Source organism: Rosa chinensis, chromosome 6 (genome assembly GCF_002994745.2).
Source record: "Rosa chinensis cultivar Old Blush chromosome 6, RchiOBHm-V2, whole genome shotgun sequence".
NCBI lineage: Eukaryota > Viridiplantae > Streptophyta > Magnoliopsida > Rosales > Rosaceae > Rosa > Rosa chinensis.
In genome coordinates this window covers 12,988,368-13,009,581 of record NC_037093.1, presented here as the reverse complement: position 1 = coordinate 13,009,581, position 21,214 = coordinate 12,988,368, and the positions used below count along the sequence as shown (strand labels likewise).

The 21,214-nt window shown below is 40.4% G+C and overlaps 1 protein-coding gene across 1 annotated transcript; it reads right to left on the bottom strand.

Moving 5' to 3' along the window:
- Positions 1 to 9,148: 9,148 nt before the first annotated feature.
- Positions 9,149 to 12,154, bottom strand: LOC112170840 (receptor-like protein 6). Its single transcript, XM_024308129.1, has one exon. The coding sequence runs from the start codon at positions 12,152 to 12,154 to the stop codon at positions 9,149 to 9,151; it is 3,006 nt and encodes a 1,001-aa protein (XP_024163897.1).
- Positions 12,155 to 21,214: the final 9,060 nt, after the last annotated feature.

Sequence of the window (21,214 nt, the reverse complement as noted above, 5' to 3'; positions counted from 1 at the left end):
TCGGTGATGACGCCAAAAAGTCTCCAAGTCCTGCCACAAATACCAACAATATGCTGACCTTCCACATACGCCAGCGGAGCCCCTTTCAATCAACATCAGCTCGTGGATTCACTCCACTTGGGGCCTCAACCTCGTTGGGAAATTACCAACTGCTAGGGGACAGTTCAAATAAATCATCATCGCCATAAATTACAATAACGCTAACAACAATCACAATAGCCAAGGTAACCCATTTCCTTTAGAGAAATATTTATTGCTGCTACGACGTACCCCATACCATCATCATAGACAACGGGGCCCAGTTCAACAGTGAGGAAATCATTAACTTCACCGCCAAGCTTGGCACCAAGATGCGTTATGCATCTGTAGCGAACCCCTAAACTAAAGGGTAGGTCGAAGCGGTAAACAAAATCATCAAGAAGTTGCTTAAGAAGAAGCTTGATGACGCCAATGGCTTATGGGCTGAAAAACTTCCAGAGGTCCTATGAGCCATCAGAACAACCTCGTCATCTGCTAAAGGAGAAACACCGTTTTGCATGATGTTCGGCATAGAGGCAGTCATTCCCATCAAGGTCGCACAACCAATCGATAGGGTTGAAGGCTACGATGCCAAAACCAACAGTGATGGCATCAGCATGGACAAAGATCTCCTCGAGGAAAAGCGCCACAAGGCTCACCTGCATAACTTGTAAAACCTTGTATCACATTTTTATAGCGCTAGAGTCAAGGCCAGAAACCTCCACCTTGGGGACAGGGTCATGAAGGAGGTCATTCCTCCTTCAACTGCTCTTCGTCCCACTTGGGAAGGACCATATAAAATAGTGGAAGTCGTCAGCCCTATCACTTTCTAGTTAAAGGACAAGGATGGCATCACCTCTGCCTACCCTTGGAATACCAAACATCTTTGGTATTATTACAAGAAGTTCCACCGCTAACCCATGAGCATCTTGACTTAGCAAAATTTTTGTACAATATTTAGCTAAGAGAAGCTACCCAATGGGTACTCTCACTCTTAAGTAAACGCTGACCAGTCAGCTATTGTTAATGCAAGTGACCGAGAGGTCTAATTAATGATAAATAAAGAGATAGAGAGAGAAGACACAAGAGAAGTATAGTGGTTCATCTCAGCCTTAGCGGGAGACTACGTCCACTTGAATATGTACTATGTGTGTTTGGGCCTTGTGGCCGAAGGGGGATTACAAAGCATGTAATGGGATGTCTTGAGTTGTGGGAGGATGCATTCCTTTTATAGGTGAAGGAAGCCATCTCCTTTACATGGTTTCCGATGTGGGACTCAAATACCACTATTCTAGTATAGAAAGGCTATGTTGTGAGGACAACTTGGCAAGGCCAGGAAGGTGGCTTCCTAGCGACGTATTTGCCACTTCCGGATACCGTAGCGCAGCTTGAAATAGGGCTATGGGATGCATGTCTCAGTTGGGCCTCACCATGGCTTGTGGGTGTCCCAAAGACGGTGTTACTTATGCTTGGTGATGTAGCAAATCCTCCATGCATAGTGAGAGATATCTACAAGTCCCCTAAGTCCCCAAGTAAGAAGAGCTTCTTGGTTGGGGAGTTATAATCATGAAGTCATCAAGCATAAACAATGTCCGAGAGGCGCCTAGCCCCTACAAGTCCCCGAATTCCTTAAGCAAGAAGGGACTCGTCTAACCTGCACAATGAGACGAAAAACGCACATATGTAGAATGCTTTGTTGTATTGGTTACCGCTCGTATTAATGGAACGCGAAAAGAATTCGATTTGTTGCAAGCGACAAATGGTAGAAGAATTCAATATTCCATTAATGTGTATGAACATGTAAAATATTGGTATTTGTATATGTGGATCTTATGGCCATATAACACGCACAATAGGTAGTGGCAAGTGTAATGGGTGTCCAAAGAAAATTGTGGGAGTAGTCCCGGTGACATAGTATGAAGCGTTTGGAAACTTAGGGCTTAAGTAAAGCATGTTGGACATGATCGAGCAAGTTGGGTGTAGTTGAGTGTGTAGGCGCTGTGCAAGCATGCGGGACGTGGCCCAAGCGCAAGTCATGGCCATACTTGATACCCAAGCGAGTCGTAACCAGAGCAAGTCGTTTATCCGGGCATGTTTAATTAAGTCGTAAGTGTCACAAGCTTCTAGATGCATGTCACATGAAAGTGAATTTAAGCATGTATGTGTGTAGCATGTACTTGTAGTAAAGTTGCTAATAATATTTTTGCAATATTGTAAACATGCTTAGAGATTATGAAGACATGTAAATGCATATCAAGTGTGATATATTTGTAGGCATGCTTAAAGTAGTAAAAGCATGTGATTGGCATGGCACTAGCTCAAATTGAAAGAGCGTAAAAGAGAAGATATAGTGACTTATCTTATGCCGATTTGGAGGCTAGCAGAGTTGGTCGAGCATGACAGTCCATTGCTTGTGGCGGATAATGTATTCCGATAATGTCCATCAACACGTAGTTGAGGTATCATTTGTAAGTAGTGGAATGCTCGGTAGAAATAGTTGAATTTCCGGAAGAATAAGCGGCATGCATGGAAAGTTGGATTCTAAATGACTTCTCAGTGTCCGGAAACATGCGTTGAGACTCTACGCCAGTGATCGCCGCCATAGAGATCCACCGAACATTAGGGTGATGATCAAGTGATCGGCCTAACCCATATCAAGTGTAGGTGTGGTGATGGGCTAGCGGTTGCTCCTAATAGAGCTTAGCGGGGGGGGGGGGGGGGGGGGAGCTTGATGGTAAGCCTAGTAAGGTCGCCGATGAAGTGTGGCAGAGGGAAGCTCGTGGTGCTTTGACCGACGGTAGCGGCTGTTAGTCAGCGGTGGTTGTGAGCTCAGCGGAACTCATCTTGGGGCGGATGGTGCTTGGCGCTTTAGGATTTGGAGGAGGAATTTTACCGCTGCCGTTGACAAAGTTCGGCGGAGGAATTTTGGCGCTGCCGCTGATAGAGTTGGGCGGAAGATGCCGGCGCTGCCGTTGATAGAGTTGTTGTTGGGCTGATGGGTGCTGGCAGGCTGGTCGGCGGGCTAGCTAGCCGCTGGTGTTAGAGGAGCGCCACTGGCGGTGGTGTCCAGCAGAGATGGTGCCAGCGGAGCACTTGACGGAGCTGGGAGGAGCGGACTCGCTGGCTGGGCCTCTAGTTGGTATTGCTAGGCACTGGCGGGCTATGCACGGGGCTCTGGCTGGTTGCTGCTGCTTGCACTGCTAGCCTCGCTAGCGGACTGGTGACTGGCGGAGGTGATGCCGAGCGGTGACCTGGCTGGCGGTTCCGCTAACCTCGGTGTCCACCTTCGATCTCTGGGTGTCCAAAGTAATTTTGCACCCAAAGATTTTTTTTTTTTTTTTAATGCCGCAGGCTCTGTGAAGCTTTTGGCTTTTTTGTTGTTGAGTTAGCAATGGGTCGTGCCGGGCGTGCAAAGAGCTCTAGGGTGGGGGAGGAAGTTGCCGCCCGCAATAGGCGCGAAGAGCGGTTAGCGAGCAATAGCGCCGCTAGCGGTTCCGCTGACGGGGGAGAGGATGCCAGTGGAGAGATAAAGTTCTCTTGGGTTCTAAGTTATGGCACCGCAGTTGATGAGGTGGGAGGGCTGATGACTGTGGCCGCCGTCAACCGTCTGAAGCGGGTGTTCCACCTTCCCGGAGTGGTGAAGTTGCGTCCGCCAACCGCTAATGAGAAGACCTCCATTCTGCCAGTGGAGTACGCTGCGGTGCATGAGGTGATCTTCCGCCAGGGGGTGACGTTTCCTCTTCTGCCAAATCTGCAAATCTTAGTTTGCGAGTTTGGTATCGCTTTTGGGCAAGTATGCCCCAACATGTGGTGGTTGCTCATGGCAATCAACTCACTATGGCGCTTATCTGGTTGCGAGGATCCAACAGTGGTGGAGGTGCTACATTTCTACAAGTTGGTATATGTGAAGCGCCAAGACTATAGCGGGAGGTGAATTTGAGCCATTAAGTGGTTGATAGGTGGTAAACAAATTTCTATCTCCACAAATGTGCCTTGTCGCACCGGTATCAATCCACTAGTCCTTATTGTCATTCACCAAGTTGACTTCAGAAACAACAGCCACAAAATCTTTCATAGCCTCAGCCACATTTGCTTGGTTGTTGTTGTTGTTCCTAATGGCAACATGCGCATCTTTCTTGTGATGACATTCTTGTGCCTTGTGTCCAGGCTTTCCACATACCCAACAACTACCTTTAATTTTCTTGAAATTCTTGGTCTTTATTGCGTATTTGATAGCATGTTTATTGCTTTTGAATTTCTGACCTTTGAATTTTGGCTTAGAAGTTTCTTCCTCAACCATATTTGCTTTGGCTTCGATGACAGATCCATCGGGCTGCTTCTCACTTTTCAGGTGGTCTTCTTGAACTTGTAGTTTCAAAACCAGATCCTCCATGGTCATTTCACTCTTCTTGTGCTTCAAATGCACTTTGAAATCCTTCCAAGAAGGTGGTAGTTTTTCTATAACAGAACTAACTTGAAAGCTTTCATTAATCACCATACATTCAGCATGCAGTTCATGAATAATCACCTAGAGTTCATCAACTTGAATAACAACAGTCTTGCTGTCCACCATCTTATAGTTAAGAAATTTTCCAATAATGAACTTCTTTGAACCTGCGTCATTAACTTTGTATTTTTTCTCCAAAGAATTCCAGAGTTAATTCCTTTGCAGTGGTGTATGACGTATATACATCATACAAAGTATCATCCAGACCATTGAGAATATAATTCCTGCAGAGGAACTCACAACATTTCCAGGCATCAATTGCATTAATTCAATTGTTCTACAGTCACATCATCTCCTTCTGCCTCTGGAACTTCTTCCTTCACGACATGAGCAAGGTTCAATGTTGTCAGATAAAACAACAGTCTTTGTTGCCAACGTCTAAAGTCCACGCCCTTGAATTTTTCTGGTTTCTCAACATGAGTTTTGACACCATTCACTGATACTTGATTCATAGAAATTTCTATCTAAAGATTGTTAGATTTGTATCAATCAATAGAAAATATGATAAAGGAATTGTAATTGCAAGAGAACTGACTTGTGATTCGATAGAGGCTTGCAGATTGGCAATGTCCTTTAGACAGAATTTCACCCCTACTGTAGTTCGTTAGGCTTCTGACTATCAGGATACAATTATCGATAATCCAAGGGCCTAGCACCAGACCTTGGATTCTAGAGAACGTACTAAGTGGTTTTCTCTCTGAAGGAAGGAAGGAAAAACAAATCTATATTTAGAGAGGAAGACCTATTGGGTTTATATAATGTTTGAGACACCACTTTAGTTTAAATTGAAGAGGTAAGTTGTTTAGACTTATCCTTTCAATAACCTCGTTAGTTCAAATTCACAAGGTAAGTTGATCAGACTTGTCCTTTTGACTTCAGATTTCAAAAACTGAATTTTAGATATCAAGTAGTGTTTTGGAAATCTCCTTGAGCTAAATCAGAGTGAGAAGAAATCTCTTTGAGGAAGATTCAAGTGAGGTGAAATCTCATCTAGACAGATCTTGGAGAGGTAATATCCCCTTGAGATAGATCCGGGTGAGGAAGAAAATCTTAGACGGATCCCTTTGAGATAGATCTAATCCTCCTAAATGGAAACCATATTATTTGAATAAAAAAGCTTCCACCAGCCAAAAACTGATTTCTATTCAAACTCTAGCACTAGAACATATGGGCTTAGCTCGAGGTTGGTTGATGAGAATCACGTGATGAAGCAGTTTAGTATTTTATGGGTTTTTGTGGAAGGGTTTTGTGGTTATTTCTATTGTGTTAGTAGAGAAGATCATAGATCACTGTTTGATGCCTTACTTGAGAAGCATCTTATTTCTTGGAATGTGATAGAGAAATGTTGCACAATGTCTATGAGTCTCATGGGAAGAGGTTGGTCCATTATCTTTTTCATTTACATAAATAGAACTCCTAAGCCTCGTTTGGTTCACCGAAAAGAAAGTAATTCTTTTGTCTTTCTCATGGAAAGGGAAATGAAATTTCCCAACAACTTTCCATTCCGATGTTTGATAACGTAAGGAAAGTTATTAGGAAAGTTTTTAAAAAGTTTGTAAATAATGTAATAAAATAATATGTTGTGAGTAATAAATGCAACAAAAGGAGGCCGGGAAAGTAATTTCTTTGGAGTTTGGAATGAACCATTTTCCCCCTTATTTTTCCTTACTTCAGGAAATGATTTCCTTTCCTTTTGCATCTCAAACGCAGGAAAGGAACAAGTTTCATTTCCTGATGCTTACTTTCCGCGAACCAAACATGACCTTAGCTTTGTTTTTGGGTTTGTCCTTTCACTGTCTCATATTTCATTATTTATTGCATATTTTGATTGAGCAACGTGATGCTGTTTCACTCTATTTTGATCATGATTATTCTTAATAGTGAAATTATTGTCCAAAGTCTGAACAAGATCTGTGAACATTAGTTTTTGAGAGAGAATTCTTTGGTAAAAAATAGGGAAATTTGATTCTACACCCAAATTACACACACCTTTTAGATTAAACCTATCTATAAGATTGTCTTAATATACACACAAACCTATTAATGAGGTTTATTTTTTTAAAAAAAAATTATTAAATAGGATAAATATTAAAACCCATTGTTGTTAAGAATTACTAAAGCTGCCACCATCCCCAAACTTTCTGCAGATGCAACTCTTGAAACGGTTGCGCAAAAACATCGCCCAGAACTAATCAACTCTTGATTCTAGCAATTGAAATCAGCACCTGGATTGGAGGTTATGTAATCTTCACATTCAAAAGCTGGAATTATAGGTGCCTAAGTCATTCTTTGAATGATTTAAGTACAAATTGTGAACTTCTTGAATGATAGGTACCTAAATCATTTGCTTATGTTAAAACCCATACGATGTTTAACACCTGAATGATAGATAAAATTATGCAATTTTACCTATGGTTCATTCTACCTAAGTTATTCCCTGATTGATAGGTACAAATTGTGAATTCCTAAATGATAGGTACCTATATCATTTGCTTATGTTAAAACTCACATGATATTTAACACATGTACGATAGGAAAAATTATACAGTTATACCTATGGTTCATCTAGAAATACCAAAATTAGCAAGTGAAAGTTAATGACAAGGGTGTTGGATTATTCTATTTCATTTCCAGTAAATGAGGTGAAATGAATATTTTACTAAAAAGTCAACATCAACATGTATATTTGAGGAATATTTTACGGGGCCGTGACCACTTACCCAATTTCAGCATAAACATTGCTCACTTACTCCACCAAGAGTTTTTTATTCCCATTTACACAATTTAAGCACAAGTGACATTTTTACCCCTAGTCTAATTAATAAATTACAAACTTCTCTCTCTCTCTCTCTCTCTCTCTCTCTCTCTCTCTCTCTCTCTCTCTCTCTCTCTCACGTCAACTGAGCAAAGTGACCACCACCTCCGTCGACTCAAGACGCTGAGTTCATTGCAGTCTTCGCCGGATCTCTCTCTCTCCCTCTCCCCCTGTCACGTCAACTGAGCAGGTGACCACCACCTCCGTCGACTTGAAAACGCCGAGTTCACTGCAGTCTTGGCCGGACGAGGATTGGACAGCAGTTCGTCAGGAGCTAGGCGTTGGGGATTGGACGACGTTGGGGACTAGACGGCGACATCCATCCATGGAGGCTTTGCCGTTCCTTCGCATATCCGCAACCGACCCGAACGTCCTATGTGGCTAACCCGAAATTACAGCGATCGGAGCCGACGCTGGAGCTTCTTTAGCCTCTAAGAGCGATCGACGGCTTATATGAACACAGACTCGTCGTCCAGACCCGAACGTCGACCGACGTATAGCCTTCGGAAGCCGGAGACGAAGCCATGGTGCCGCCGAATATGGTGATTGGGTGCCCAGAGCTTTACTCGGTGCCTTTTTTTTTTTTTTTGCTACCCACAACATTTCCTGGGTGGTCAAATTTTATTTTTCCAGTAGTGATTGCTTTTTTTATTATGATTTGGTTGGCAATAATAAGATTATTGGAAGGCAATAATAAGATTACTGAGGGGCAATAAAATGTTTATTGGGGCAATAATAAGATTATTGGGGGGGCAATAATAAGATTATTTATTTGGATAAACCTCCGAAAGCTTTCAAAATTCAAAATATCTTTATTTTTCACTAATTATTGATCCCCAATAACAAGTTTATTGGGGGGGTAATAAAATCAGATGCCGGAATCCGGTCACCAGTCCGGCAGTCGGAATCCGGTCACTAGACGTCGGACTCCGGTCATCGGAGCACAGCAAGGTGGATGATGACTTCTCTCTCTAAGTGAAAAAGAATGAGAGGGCAAAAAAGTCTAAAAAATAAATAAAAAGAATAAAAAAAAATTAATTGGGTATTAGGGCAATAATCCCTTAGAATGTTTTGAGTAAATGAGGTTAAAAAACTGTTAGTGGAGCAAGTGGACAATTTTTAAGCTGAAATTGGGTAAATGATCATTTCCCCAATATTTTACCTATTCAATTAGAAGGGTAAAATAGTCAAACTAATAAAAGTGAAAAATTATAATTATAGACTTAAAACTTGTAAGGAATGTTTGATTATGTGAAGGATTAAAAGAAAATATAAGAATGGGTATTTCCTAATAGGAGCTTCAGTTTTTGGGTTTTTTTTTTTTTTTTTAAAAATTTCTTTAAAAAAAAACTAAAAATAGAAGCAAAAGGCAGAGGCTCTGAATTTCTCTCCACTCCGATCGAAATCAGTTGACGTTTTTGACTTTTTGCCTACTTATACCAAAAAAATGAAGTGATTTTTATTTTACTGTTCAATGATGGTCCATATTCATTTGTGTATGACCTAATTCTCTTTTTCATTCTGTTTCTTAGTAGTTGAATTTTCTGAATTTTGTCTGGGAACAGAAACAATTAATATATGCATATTCATGGCTTGATGTTAGACAAGGCATTCGCCTGAATGAGATGAACAAGCAACTGAACTGTAATTACTTGAACTCAATACACTTTAAAGAAACTGAGTACAGAGGGGAAAACACCGAGCAAGTGTAGGGAGGAGAAAGAAAGAAGCACAAACACAAATGGGAAAAACAGAAAGAGTAGATGTATTAGGCAAACAAATAAGCTCAATTTCTCCGAGTCCTCTTCTCACTTTTCCTTTTTCATTAGTCTGATTAGCATCCCCACAATCTTAAGGAAATACTCGCGCTTCCTTGTGACGAGGACGTCTGCAAGAACCACTCCAACTAGCAACCCACTCACAGATCCTGCCAGAACAAATTTCCAATCCAATTCATTTCCAAAATCAGAACCATTTTCTTCTTCTGTTGAAGGTATCAATCGAGGAGCTTCATTGCCACATTTCTTTGGCAGTGGATCTCCACACAACCCCAGGTTTCCTTCATATGAAGTGCTGTCAAATGTAGCAAACTGGGTTCCAAGAGGAATAGGACCACTGAGATTGTTGTGAGAGACATTGAATTTTGAAAGGAATGAAATTTGTGTCAGTTGTGGAGGGATCTCCCCTGAGAGTTTGTTCTGTGAAAGGTCCAACGATTCAAGCAACTTTAATTTTCCCAAGGATGAGGGGATCAAACCAGTGAGTATGTTGTTGGACATATTGAGCAAACGAAGCCCCGTCAGGGTCCCAATGAATTCAGGAACCCTCCCTTCAAATCTGTTGCTTGAGATGTCAATGGCTGCCAAGTTCTCTGGAATCTTGGGATAGAATATGTTCACACCTTTATTTGTCAATGTGAAGGAGCAATACCCGCCAACATATGGACCATAACCATAATCTGAGCTTGTATTCAACCTCATGTATCTGAACCGATACGAATCGGTACCTTTGATTGCATTTCCAGAGAAGATGTATTCAAAGGGGAAGTTGCCTGAGAAATTATTAGCAGATAGATCAAGAATGCGCAACTCAAGAAAATGATCAAGATTCTTTTCAGGTTTCCTAATCACACCGTGGAACGCATTCTGATGCATTGCCAAAAGTTTCAACTCCGGGAGAGTCCCCAACCAAAAGGGGAAAACATCATTGAATTCATTGTTTGACAGAACAAGAAACTGGAGCATCACACAATTCGCCAACGACCTTGGTAATATCCCCTGCAATTTGTTATCACTAACATCAAACATCGTCAAATTTCTCGTGTATGTTTGCGGGAGATGGCCTTCAAAAGAGTTCTTTCTAAGGTCTAGAACTCGCAAATTATCACTGAAGTTCCCGAGACACTGCGGAAGCATCCCACTCAACTTGTTGTTTGACAAATCAAGGTACTTCAGAGAAGTCAGAGTGCAAATCAAAGGTGAAACTTGTCCACTTAGCCCGTTGTCTGAAATTAGATAGTACTCGATGGATGGTGAAGGTATCAGTACTGATCCCTGAATCATGTTGTACGAAAGATCCAACATTTGTAGGCCGCTCCACGAAAGAACAACTGGAGGATGGTCAAAGCCAGAAAGGAAGTTATGAGAAATGTTCATGAGTGTCAAACTTTCTGTGCTTACATTCCACATCCATCTCGGTACTTGGCCGTGCATTCCATTTTCAGCAAGATCCAGCCATCGCAAATTTTGTTGATATCTTAGGAAACTTGGGAACTCTGTTATGTTGCAAGAACCCAATCCCAGAGCTACGAACTTTGCAAAAGTTGTTGTTGCATTCATAAATCTTGTCTCTTCGAGCAATAATTCCAATTTATTTCCAGATAAATGCAGTCTGACGAGATTTTGCAGCTTTAGAAACATGTTGAAATTCACTTTTCCGCTCAGACTATTACTCTCTAGATGAAGCATCTCGAGATTCGAGAGATTGGATAAGGACTCAGGAATGGAACTGTGCAAATTATTTGACGAAAGATCTAAGTTAGCTAGCTTGCTAAGATTTCCTAGTGAAGAGGGGATTGGCCCAGTTAATTGATTCATAGAAAGCGAAAGTCTTACGAGCTGGTTGAGATTTCCAATGGAAGACGGGATGTAACCCCCGAAATCATTACCAGAAAGGTCTAACTCAGTGAGCTGGGTAAGGTTTCCTAGAGAAGATGGGATGTAACCACTGAACTGATTATCATTAAGTGACAGATGTGACAGTTGGGTAAGGGTCGCCAAAGAATCAGGGATTGAGCCAGAAAGTGTGTTATTTGAAAGGTCTAAATAAACCAGGTGCCTAAGATTACCAAGTGAAGATGGAAGCAACCCTGAAAAATTGCATCCACTAGCAACTAACTCAATCAATGAATCAAGCTTTTCAATTGAAGAAGGGAGGTCTCCTGAAAACCTTGTTCCGGAAACTCTCAGTGACATGAGAGGACTAGTTTGTTGAAATACTGGCAAAGAAACTGTGAGATCTGGATTGGCTTCTACATTAAGAAATTTTAAATTCTGTAATTTCAAAATACTCACCGGGAATTCGCCTAGAAGCTCACATTTCTCTAGGAGGAGAGATGTCAGTAATGATAAATTTGCAATGGAATCCGGTACTGGTGCAGAAATGGTGACGGAGCTGAGATGAAGCTTTTCTAGACTAGTTAAGTTTTGAACTAGCCTTCTTAGATCAGACTGGTTTAGCTTCAGTGATCTTTCACCGTTACTCCTATAAATACTGGAGGATAGATCCAGCGACAACAATTTGGGCAAGTGAGAAATTTCAGATGGGATTTGACCAGAAAAGAAACTGCCAGAAAGGTTAAGATAACGGAGCATTGGAAAATTCCTGATGGTATTAGGAATTTGAGATTGATTGAAGTCATTGTCGGCAAGGTTCAGGCTCTGAAGATAAACAAGGTGGAAGAGGGTGTTGTTGGAGCTGATAAAGCCGGAGAGACAGCTACTACTAAGATCAAGTCCAATCACACGACCTGTCTTCTCATCACACTCGACCCCGTCCCATGAGCAGCATCCTTTAGCAGCAGCTGGTTTCCATGACAAAACCTTTGGATAAGCACCCTCACCAACAGAAGCAGATTCGTTGATGACAAAGCTTTGCTTAAACTGGAGCAAGGCGAAGCTCTCCTCGTCATGGCAGGAAGATGATGGCTGCTGCAGAGAGTGTAAAGAGTTGGCAATAACCAAGATATGAAACATGAAGAGAATTACTCGTTTCGAAAGCATGCGACTAGTCCACAAGCTCAGTGATAGCCCCATAATTGCTGGTTTGATCATTCTGCGCTAGATGATCTGGAGAAAGCATACATTTGTATGGAAGAGACTGAGAGAGAGAGCTGAACGGGCCAGTCAACCACGTACGAGTCAATCATGTACGTACGGGTCAATTTCTTTTCTTTTCTTTTCAATACACGAAAGAAAAAAGCGGCAACAACCCAAACACGGAGAACACGTAGAATTTGCTTTTTTTGATCAAACTTCAAGTCTAAGACTAGTTCATTATGATCACTGTAGAAAAGCATGACACCGGCATTTGGTACCAAGAGGCATGTCTGGATCCTCAATCCCACCATCACATTCCTAATCCCTCTTGGGCTCCGTGTCCAGAAAAGCCAGGGGCCCCACTGCGTGATCACCATCCTCCGAAGTTCCCTTTTTTTTAATTTTCTTTTTTCTTTTAAAATTGGATTAATGGAATTAGTTATCACAAAAGAAAAGATGATTTCTACTGTATAATGGGTGATGTGGACTGCACTCTCCAGAAGAATATGTTCCACATCGATTTGTTCATGTCTCATGGTTTTCTTCATGTTGCATAATTGTTTGTACGTAGGAAAAGGAGCAGCTAGCTTCCTCCTTGTACGTAGGAAATAGATTATTTTTTTAAAATTGAAATACATTTCATGTGCTACTGTTTTTGGATTGAAGTATGATTGTACGTAGTACGTAAAAACCTACTCTATTATTTGAATAAGAAGTCATTACAGTTAGTCAAAACATTTCGTTGATTTCAATATGAACAGACATACGAATATAAATACCACTGTAGAACGAGATAAACTCAATTCGGGTAACAAGAAACGAGTGAGAATTGTCAACAAAGCGAGGAAGAGACGGGGGAGAAAAATGGGGACATAATGTTGAACTGTCAGAGAGAGCATATTGAAAAAGATGACTAAGGAAGACAGGAGCCACTATCTTTCTTCATTTCATGAGAACAAAAGATGCAGACGTGATTTTGGCCTTTTGGGTCATTAAAGTCAAGGAAAAAAACACGGTAGAAAAATAAAGGATTTTGATACAAAAAATTATCAATGAAAACAACCAAAATCATACTAGGTTACAAGAAAAATGAAGGAAAATTTTTTCATGTAGCATAATTGTTTGTACGTAGGAAAAGGAGCAGCTAGATCAGGCACAAATGGAGAGGGGGTCTAAGGTGGGCTACATCTCAACCCCCCTCAACATTTTGGAGAGAAAAAAAATGATTATATATACACTAAGTTATAGCACTTCAAAAAAAAAAACATAATATATATATATATATATATATATATATAGAGCAAACTGCAACAACTCTCTCTTTTTCTCCTCTTCTCTGTCGTCCCCTCCTCACCTCTCACCTCTCTTAGCACATCAGCGTTGGTCTCTCACCTCTCTCTACTAAGGCACTCTCTCCTCTCCTCAACACTCTGCGTCTTTGCTCTCATTCTCTCAACTTTATAGAGGTATGAATTTTTTTGATGAAATTAGAATGTAATTTAGGTTAAAATTTGGATATTTCTAGATTTCTTGATGTAAATAATCAAATCTATTGATTCCTGAAAAATAGATTGAATTTGTATTATTAATTTTGGTTTAGATAAGTTTGATTAAGTGTGACTCTTACATGGTATAAAGTGATTAAGTCCGTCTAGTGATGACTCTTTTTGTTCCCTCTACTTGAATTTGTATTGACATTGAATATTTTAACTTTGAATTGCTTTAAACTAATACCAACTATATTTAAAAAAAAAAAAAAAAACTCTCACTCTCTCTCTCTCTCTCTCTCTCTCTCTCTCTCTCTCTCTCTCTCTCTCTCTCTCTCTCTCTCTCTCTCTCTCTCTCTCTCTCTCTCTCGGAAACCTAGAGGACGCCGTGGTCTGTGCTAAAGCCTGTCCGGCTGCGCCTCGTCACCGGCCATGGCCTCTGGCCTAGCCGGCGCATGTTTGGTGAGATATATGTTCTGGATCTCTCCGGGTCGAAAGGAATGGCTGAGTCAGGTAAGCGGGCTGGGATCGGAGATGGCTTTTGCTCGGTCGAATTGGCTTCTGTTGGTGATCAAGCAGATCGAAGATTGGCTGAGATCGATAGCGTGATGAGACAATCGATCCGTATCCAATTGTAGAGGATCCAGATGCCGGCTGATGTTGGGTGGTTTGAGATGTTTGGAGTTGTCCGGAGATGGTTGGACGGCGACAAAGGCGCGAGGGTGGCCCAACGCCGGTGGTGGAATGACTGTTTTGGTGGCGGGGATACTCAGCTGTTGTTTTGGGTCGGGAAGGTTGGATATGTTGCTGATTTGGCTTTTGGGGCTTGAAGGCTGCTAGTGGGCCCGTTCTGGGCTAGAGATAGGGGTTGGGTTCACTTTGTGGACCTAGCCCAGGCTATTGTTTCCTTTAATTTTAATTTTACTGTTTTAATTTGCCTAGTTATTTTGCGCGTTTTGCGAGCAATAAATTCCTACATTGGGTGTGTAGGGCTAGTCGGGCTTTTTGCCTGTTGTTAATGTTTAAGATTTGAGCGGTGGCCCAAGTCTTTGTTAACGCGGGTCCGATGGGCAGACCGCTACTTGTAGTGTTCTCAAAGGTTCCGCTACCCGTCAAATGAAATACAAAGCGGCGTCAGAGGGAGACCGCGCTGGGCAGTCTTCTCTTCTCCGATGCCTAAGTTAGTCAATGTATTTATGTTAACAGAATAACAGTAGGTAAGTAGTGAATGCGTAATGAATGAGGAGAGAGGAGATAACCTTTTATAGGTGAGGAAGAGGCTGACCTCTTCCTTGTTTTCGATGTGGGACTGACATGCAACAGTTCCCAGTTTGTGGAGCTTCTGATGCTGCTTTGGAGCAGCGCGTCCCGACGCGTCAACGGTGATCTGGGGGTGAGCCGGGGCTCAAGCGGTACCCTGCTTGGCGGTGATTTCGTAGGTCATACCGTTGGCGGTAGTTGGTACCGCTGGTGTTAACATGAGCGTGGTTCATTCATAGCTAATTATGCTTGCAAATGCTCATGTAAGTACACCTGTGTATGAACTCAAAGTGCATTGTCTGCTCTATGTAAGCAGCGAGTTCTTTGCTTCGTCAAGTGGTCGTTGCCTCCTAGTGGTAGGGTGAGACTAAATGTCGTCGGATTTATGTTCCGGCGGCAACATAGTGGGAAAGCTGTGCGTATGGTAATTATGCTATGTTGTAATTGGTTACATATCGAGTTATCTTTCCATTATGTCACCGCTATGTTGAAGCAAATAGAATCGCCAGTAGAGCGCTCTTTAGTAGTTGGTGCCTAGTTGAATATAATTATTTGGTAGAGACGCATGATAGTTTTTCAGGACGTTCTCTAGATGTTTATTGTAATCAGGGGTTCAGGCTCAATGTCCCCCCTTGTATTCGACAGTTTCATTAATCAAGGTTTGAGGGCAGCCGCACCGCCCTTTATTTTATTTTTAAAAAAAAAAACTAATATCAACTATAGTTCATATGTATTACAACCAAGAATTAATTTATACTTAAATTCATTTTTTTACCTGTGAGCCATAGCCCTATGAACTGTAGTCGATCAAGTTCATATTATTTCAAACAAATCTTTATTTTCGAAAACGATATACAATTATCAATCAATTTCGACAATTAAATAACTTGATTCTTAAATGAATCATGTGGGATTTACTCACCTCAAAATCCTGCTACGTCTTCTCTTACAGCAGATAATGTATCGAATACACTCCTTCAGTCACCTATAATACGATCTTAAGGTATGCGAATCGAAAACGATTAAACTTCGAACTCCCATTTGCCCCAAAATCTCGAAAGTAATGCCAATTGAGGTGAAACTTCATCCGAGACCACCCGAGGTCTCCGGAATACTTATACGATCAATATAGCAAAGTTACAAGTCGATCAGACGGCCGGATCCTCACGGATCGAAAACCGAAAGAACCGAAAACCCTAAAACCCTAAAAATCATAACTTGCTCATACGATTTCCAAAAAATATGTATCGTACATTGACACGTTCGTATCGATGTGTAGATTGAAATGAGAGATATAAACTGTCCCTGGGGTGGTCGGAAGTGATTGGAAATGGCCGCCACATGCGGTGGCAGAGCCGCTGTCAACCACCGCCAATGATGGTGAAACCTATATGCACTTCTTCGTCTCATCAAGCCCAACAACTTTCATTATCATAAAGCTTGAAACGAAGTAAAAATGATCGAAAAGTACCTTGGAAGCTACGGGAACTCGGAAAATTTCTAGTTTTCCAATGAGTCTTCGTTCTCTGTCCAAGGGTCACTTTAAGTCCTATCATTCTTGGAGCATGATCACCGTCTTTTGGAGGTTCTAGAAAGCTAAGTAACTCAAGCTATAGTGGTCAGAGGAGGGAGAAACAAGCATTGACCCAAAACTGAGGTCGGATCGGGTTTTAGTTGCTGCGGTGGCTACAGGCCGATATAGGTTCCAAGGAGGCCACGGGGAGGTGCGCAACGTCGAGGCAAGGCTACCCCAAGAATTTCACGTCCAAAGGTGGTCGGAGGAGGAAGAAATGGCCGGAAGAAGAGAGAGGGCGATTTCCGGTTGAGAGAGAGAGAGAGAGAAGCTCGGGTTTCCAAATTTGGAAATCTAGGCATTTCTGCAATTTTAAAACTTCCGTCCTTTTATCAAAGTTGGAAACTTTTTCTGAATGCGATAACATCTTCATACGAACTCTGATTTTTGTGTTCCGCATAAGCACGAACTCGTATCGACGCGCTCTACGACTTTTGTGAAGAAAGTTTTCACAAAATCCTAACGTATAAAAAGTCAACCCTTAAATCGAAACATTCCGAGTGAATGATGGTTCGAAATAATTTCAATTTCTCAATAACTCAAAAGAATAAGGCATCGAAACCATAATTTGTACTAACTGGGACATTTATTAATTCCAAGAAAAATACTAGAAATTAATACGAAAATCCAGGTCATTACTAGGCCTCTCCGACTTCTCCTCAACATATGCCCAGGAATCCTTATCCCAAAACTCGCCCTATTCACTCTAGCAAATTGAGATTTCATTTCAAAGCAGAAGGAGGGTAAATCTATTAGAGGCTGCAACTGGGCATGTTTCCGGCAAGGCCGACGGGTTACGGTGGTGGATATTACTGCCTTTCTTCTTATCGTCCACACGATAGCCCTAGCTACCCACCACCTCCTCCTCAATTTCTTTCGCAACCAAGCTACCCACCACCACCACCTTCGCTAATAATCATCAATGGGTATGTTTTCCCTAATCAATTTCCATCAACCCATACTTACCATTCACCTGATTCTAACACAAATCCCTGGATCTATCCTTCGATTTCACAAAGCCATTCCTATGACCCATTGGTTCCTAGTGTTAATTCACACTTCGTCTGTCAAGCCCCGAATTTTGAAAAATGGAATTCAAATCCGAAACTCGAAAACTTAACAAGAACAAGAAAACACTCAGAAAATTTGTCATTTAAATTAAGCAACAAAACAAACCAAGCTCACCAATATTAATACCGACTCGTTCTTTAGAGTCACATATTACATGACAAAGAGTTTACAAATTAAACTGAACAACAATTCAATAAGTAAACAAACCAACCACTCTCACTACACAACGAAAGATTAAAACTAAGAGTACCCTTCAACGTCCACGCTATCGAATGTACACCTCAACTTCGACAACGAACACTTGATATTCTATCCTGCACAATAACCCTACACCATGGAATAGTTCACCGGGTTGAAACAAAAAACCCAATAAGCTTTTGCAAGCTCGTATGAGTAAACCTAGAAAAACACTAACACATTTCTGACCCAAGGACAACAAATCAACACAATGATTAATTCTGGGGAAAACATCACCAATGGTCACTGAGTTATGACTTATTCAACACTTAACTCACTGTATTTTCAACAATATCACTTAACTCACTCAGTTTTACATCCATCTTTCACTTAATTCACTGTCGTTAATTCTGCCGTTAAAAGCTATTAAAATTGAGGGTATATTTGTCTAAACACTAAAAAAATGCATTTCTAACTTCTTTTTTTTTTAAAAGACAATTTTTTTTTCAAATTATATTTAAGTTAAAAAAATAATATTTTATTAGAAATTTAAAAAATTGAAAAAAAGTCTAATAAATGTAAATTGAGGGTATATTTGTCTAAACACTAAAAAAATGCATTTCTAACTTTTTTTTAAAAAAAAAAGACAATTTTTTTTTCAAATTATATTTAAGTTAAAAAAATCATTTTTTATTAGAAATTTAAAAAAATTGAAAAAAAGTCTAATAAATGTAGTTTTTTTTAAGTTAAAAATGATTTTTAAGTGTTTTGATAAATATACCCTCAATTTTAACGGCTTCTAGCGGTAAAATTAACGGCAGTGAGTTAAGTGAAAAACAGATGTAAAACTGAGTGAGTTAAGTGATATTGTTGAAAATACAGTGAGTTAAGTGTCGAATAAATCATAACTCAGTGACCATTAGTGATATTTCTCCTTAATTCTGACATCAAATCCTTTTCTTTTTAGGGAACACACAGGTCACTACTGTGACAAATCAAATCATTCTGTTTGTACCCACATTTGCATGGCCACTCGGACATAGCTAATGTGCATATAGTTATTGAGTGATTTCTAATTATAATGAGCCGCTCTACAAGTAATTTGGGCTGGTAGCTAGAAATGGTGGCCGGTGAATAAGTGGATACTTCAGTTGGTCCAAGATGAGTCAGACGAAACTAGGCCTTTGGTTATCGGCCGGCCCGTAGTCATTGGTTTATTGTCTAAAAGCCCATTGGCCAATACTCTAATTGGTTTCCAACCCGAACTCAACTCAGAAAGATAATGGCCGATTGTCAGAGAGGCCGATAAGCGATACAGATGAAATTTGATCAAGTAGTATTTCAATCGACTTGAAGTTCATGTCAGCCGATGAGGAGAGTTCAATCCAAGATAGCCTACTTCAAGATTAATTGCATCCGTTGATGACGTCCGTCAAAGCCAATCCGGATAGAGTCTAGCGTCAAGTCAGCCGATGATAAGTATTGAAGACGAATCAAGATAGAGTCACTGAGCCAAGAGGAGGCCGAATTCCACTCAACTTCAAAGAGTCAAGAGATCAGTTCAAGTCACAAAGCAGCCGATATAAATAGAAGCATCGACATAAGACAATACACACACAACTCCAGAAACTCAAGCCATCAAGCTTTTCTTATTTCGTTTTACCTTTTGCTTAGGTAGAATTTCCGTCTGTTTCCTTAGTGTATTTGCTCTACTAGTTACAATCTCAGTTACTTTACCTTTCTTGTAGCCTAGTATCGATTTTGAATTGTTCTCTTTGTTTTCTTTCAAACAATAGTTAATAATTTGCAGCCATTCCAGTTTTTAGTTTCGTTGTTATTATCTTTTATTTGCTCTTTATTGTCTTTATGCTTTACTTGTTTGATCGTGCTATTTACTGTTCGTAGTCGCATAGTAGCTATTAATCTTATGTTTACTCATACTCTCACGACCGTACCTAACTCACCCGACCTTCAGCCACCAAGTCCTTAATCTAGAGGCATCGAATCGCAGCCGAGAATAAGTTCCTTCCTCGGCTAACAATTGCTTGATAGGTCAGATCTATATCCACTACACCTATAGTTGCACACTTGGCCTTCTGGCCGTGTGCTGGCACGCTCCGCATCTATTCATCGAGAAGGACATCTGTTCCTTAATCCCTCGGCTGTATAGGACGAGGTGATTTTCAGAGGCAACATATTCTAAATAAAAACCGGTAATCCCTGTATAGAAAATTAGTTCAGGAGATCATCGAAGAGCACACAATCCAAAATAGACATCATAGTAATCCCTGCATATAGTTTAGTTCAGGAGATCACAATAAAATCAAACAAAAGAAATCAAAGTAATCCCTGCATATGGTTTAGTTCAGGAGATTACTTAAAAATCGACAATAGAATGGAAAAGGAAAATAAATAAAGAATTCAAACAACTCATGCTGAAACCACGAAATCACCCTTTCAACTCTGAATACACAATCTCACAAAATAACTCGTTTTCAAAACTCGACATCCTTACCTCTTAAGGGTAACATACATCACTAAAGTGATAAAATCATATTATCTCAACTCACACCATAATATGAAAATCAAGTCCCTCCTCAGACAACAAAAGAAAGCACACACTCGAAACTCTCTTTTAAAAAACATGTACTCCTGAGTGCCATAACACAAAGTTATTCCCTAAGCAGTACAACAGACATACTAAAGCTCTAACTGTATCGTAACCTATCACCTCGGCCGAGGTTCAGCCTTACGATAATAATTGCCTCTATCACTACTGTGACCCGGATCCGTAGATCCGAAAACATTTAAAAATGTCTCGTAACCTGTCATCTCTGCCGAGGTTCAGCCTTAAGATAATAATTGCCTCTGTCACTACTGTGACCCAGATTCGTAGATCCGAAAACATTTAAAAAGGTCCCATTTGACCCAAAAATGTTACACAACAACTTCAAATCCCTTCAACACAACAAAAATCAACATTCTCAAAATATATTGTTTCCCTCGAAATCAGGTCACATAAATCATCAATGAACACCATAGCAAAACCGTACTCTTTTGCAATACTCGGTTTTACAATACAATACCAATTCCAAACTCAAATACTCTTTAACAATCACCTCAATCAATCACATGATATAATGCATTTTCAAAAAGAGTAAATGCTCAAAATAATAATCCAAATAAAATCACAATTATTATTTCATCAAATACCACGCCATTCAGATATATATTTCACGTAAATATATACACACACACACACACGTAGTCATCCACTCAGGAATAACTACTAATACCAACTATAGTTCACAATCACAAAAACTCGTGAAAATCATTTTTATACTTTAAAAACTCATTTTACTTACCTATGAACCGTAGACGATCAAATTCATATGATTTAAAATAAATATTTACTTCCGAAAACGATTTCACATTTTATCAACAATTTCAAATAATAAAGTAAATTTGATTCGTAAATGAACCACATGA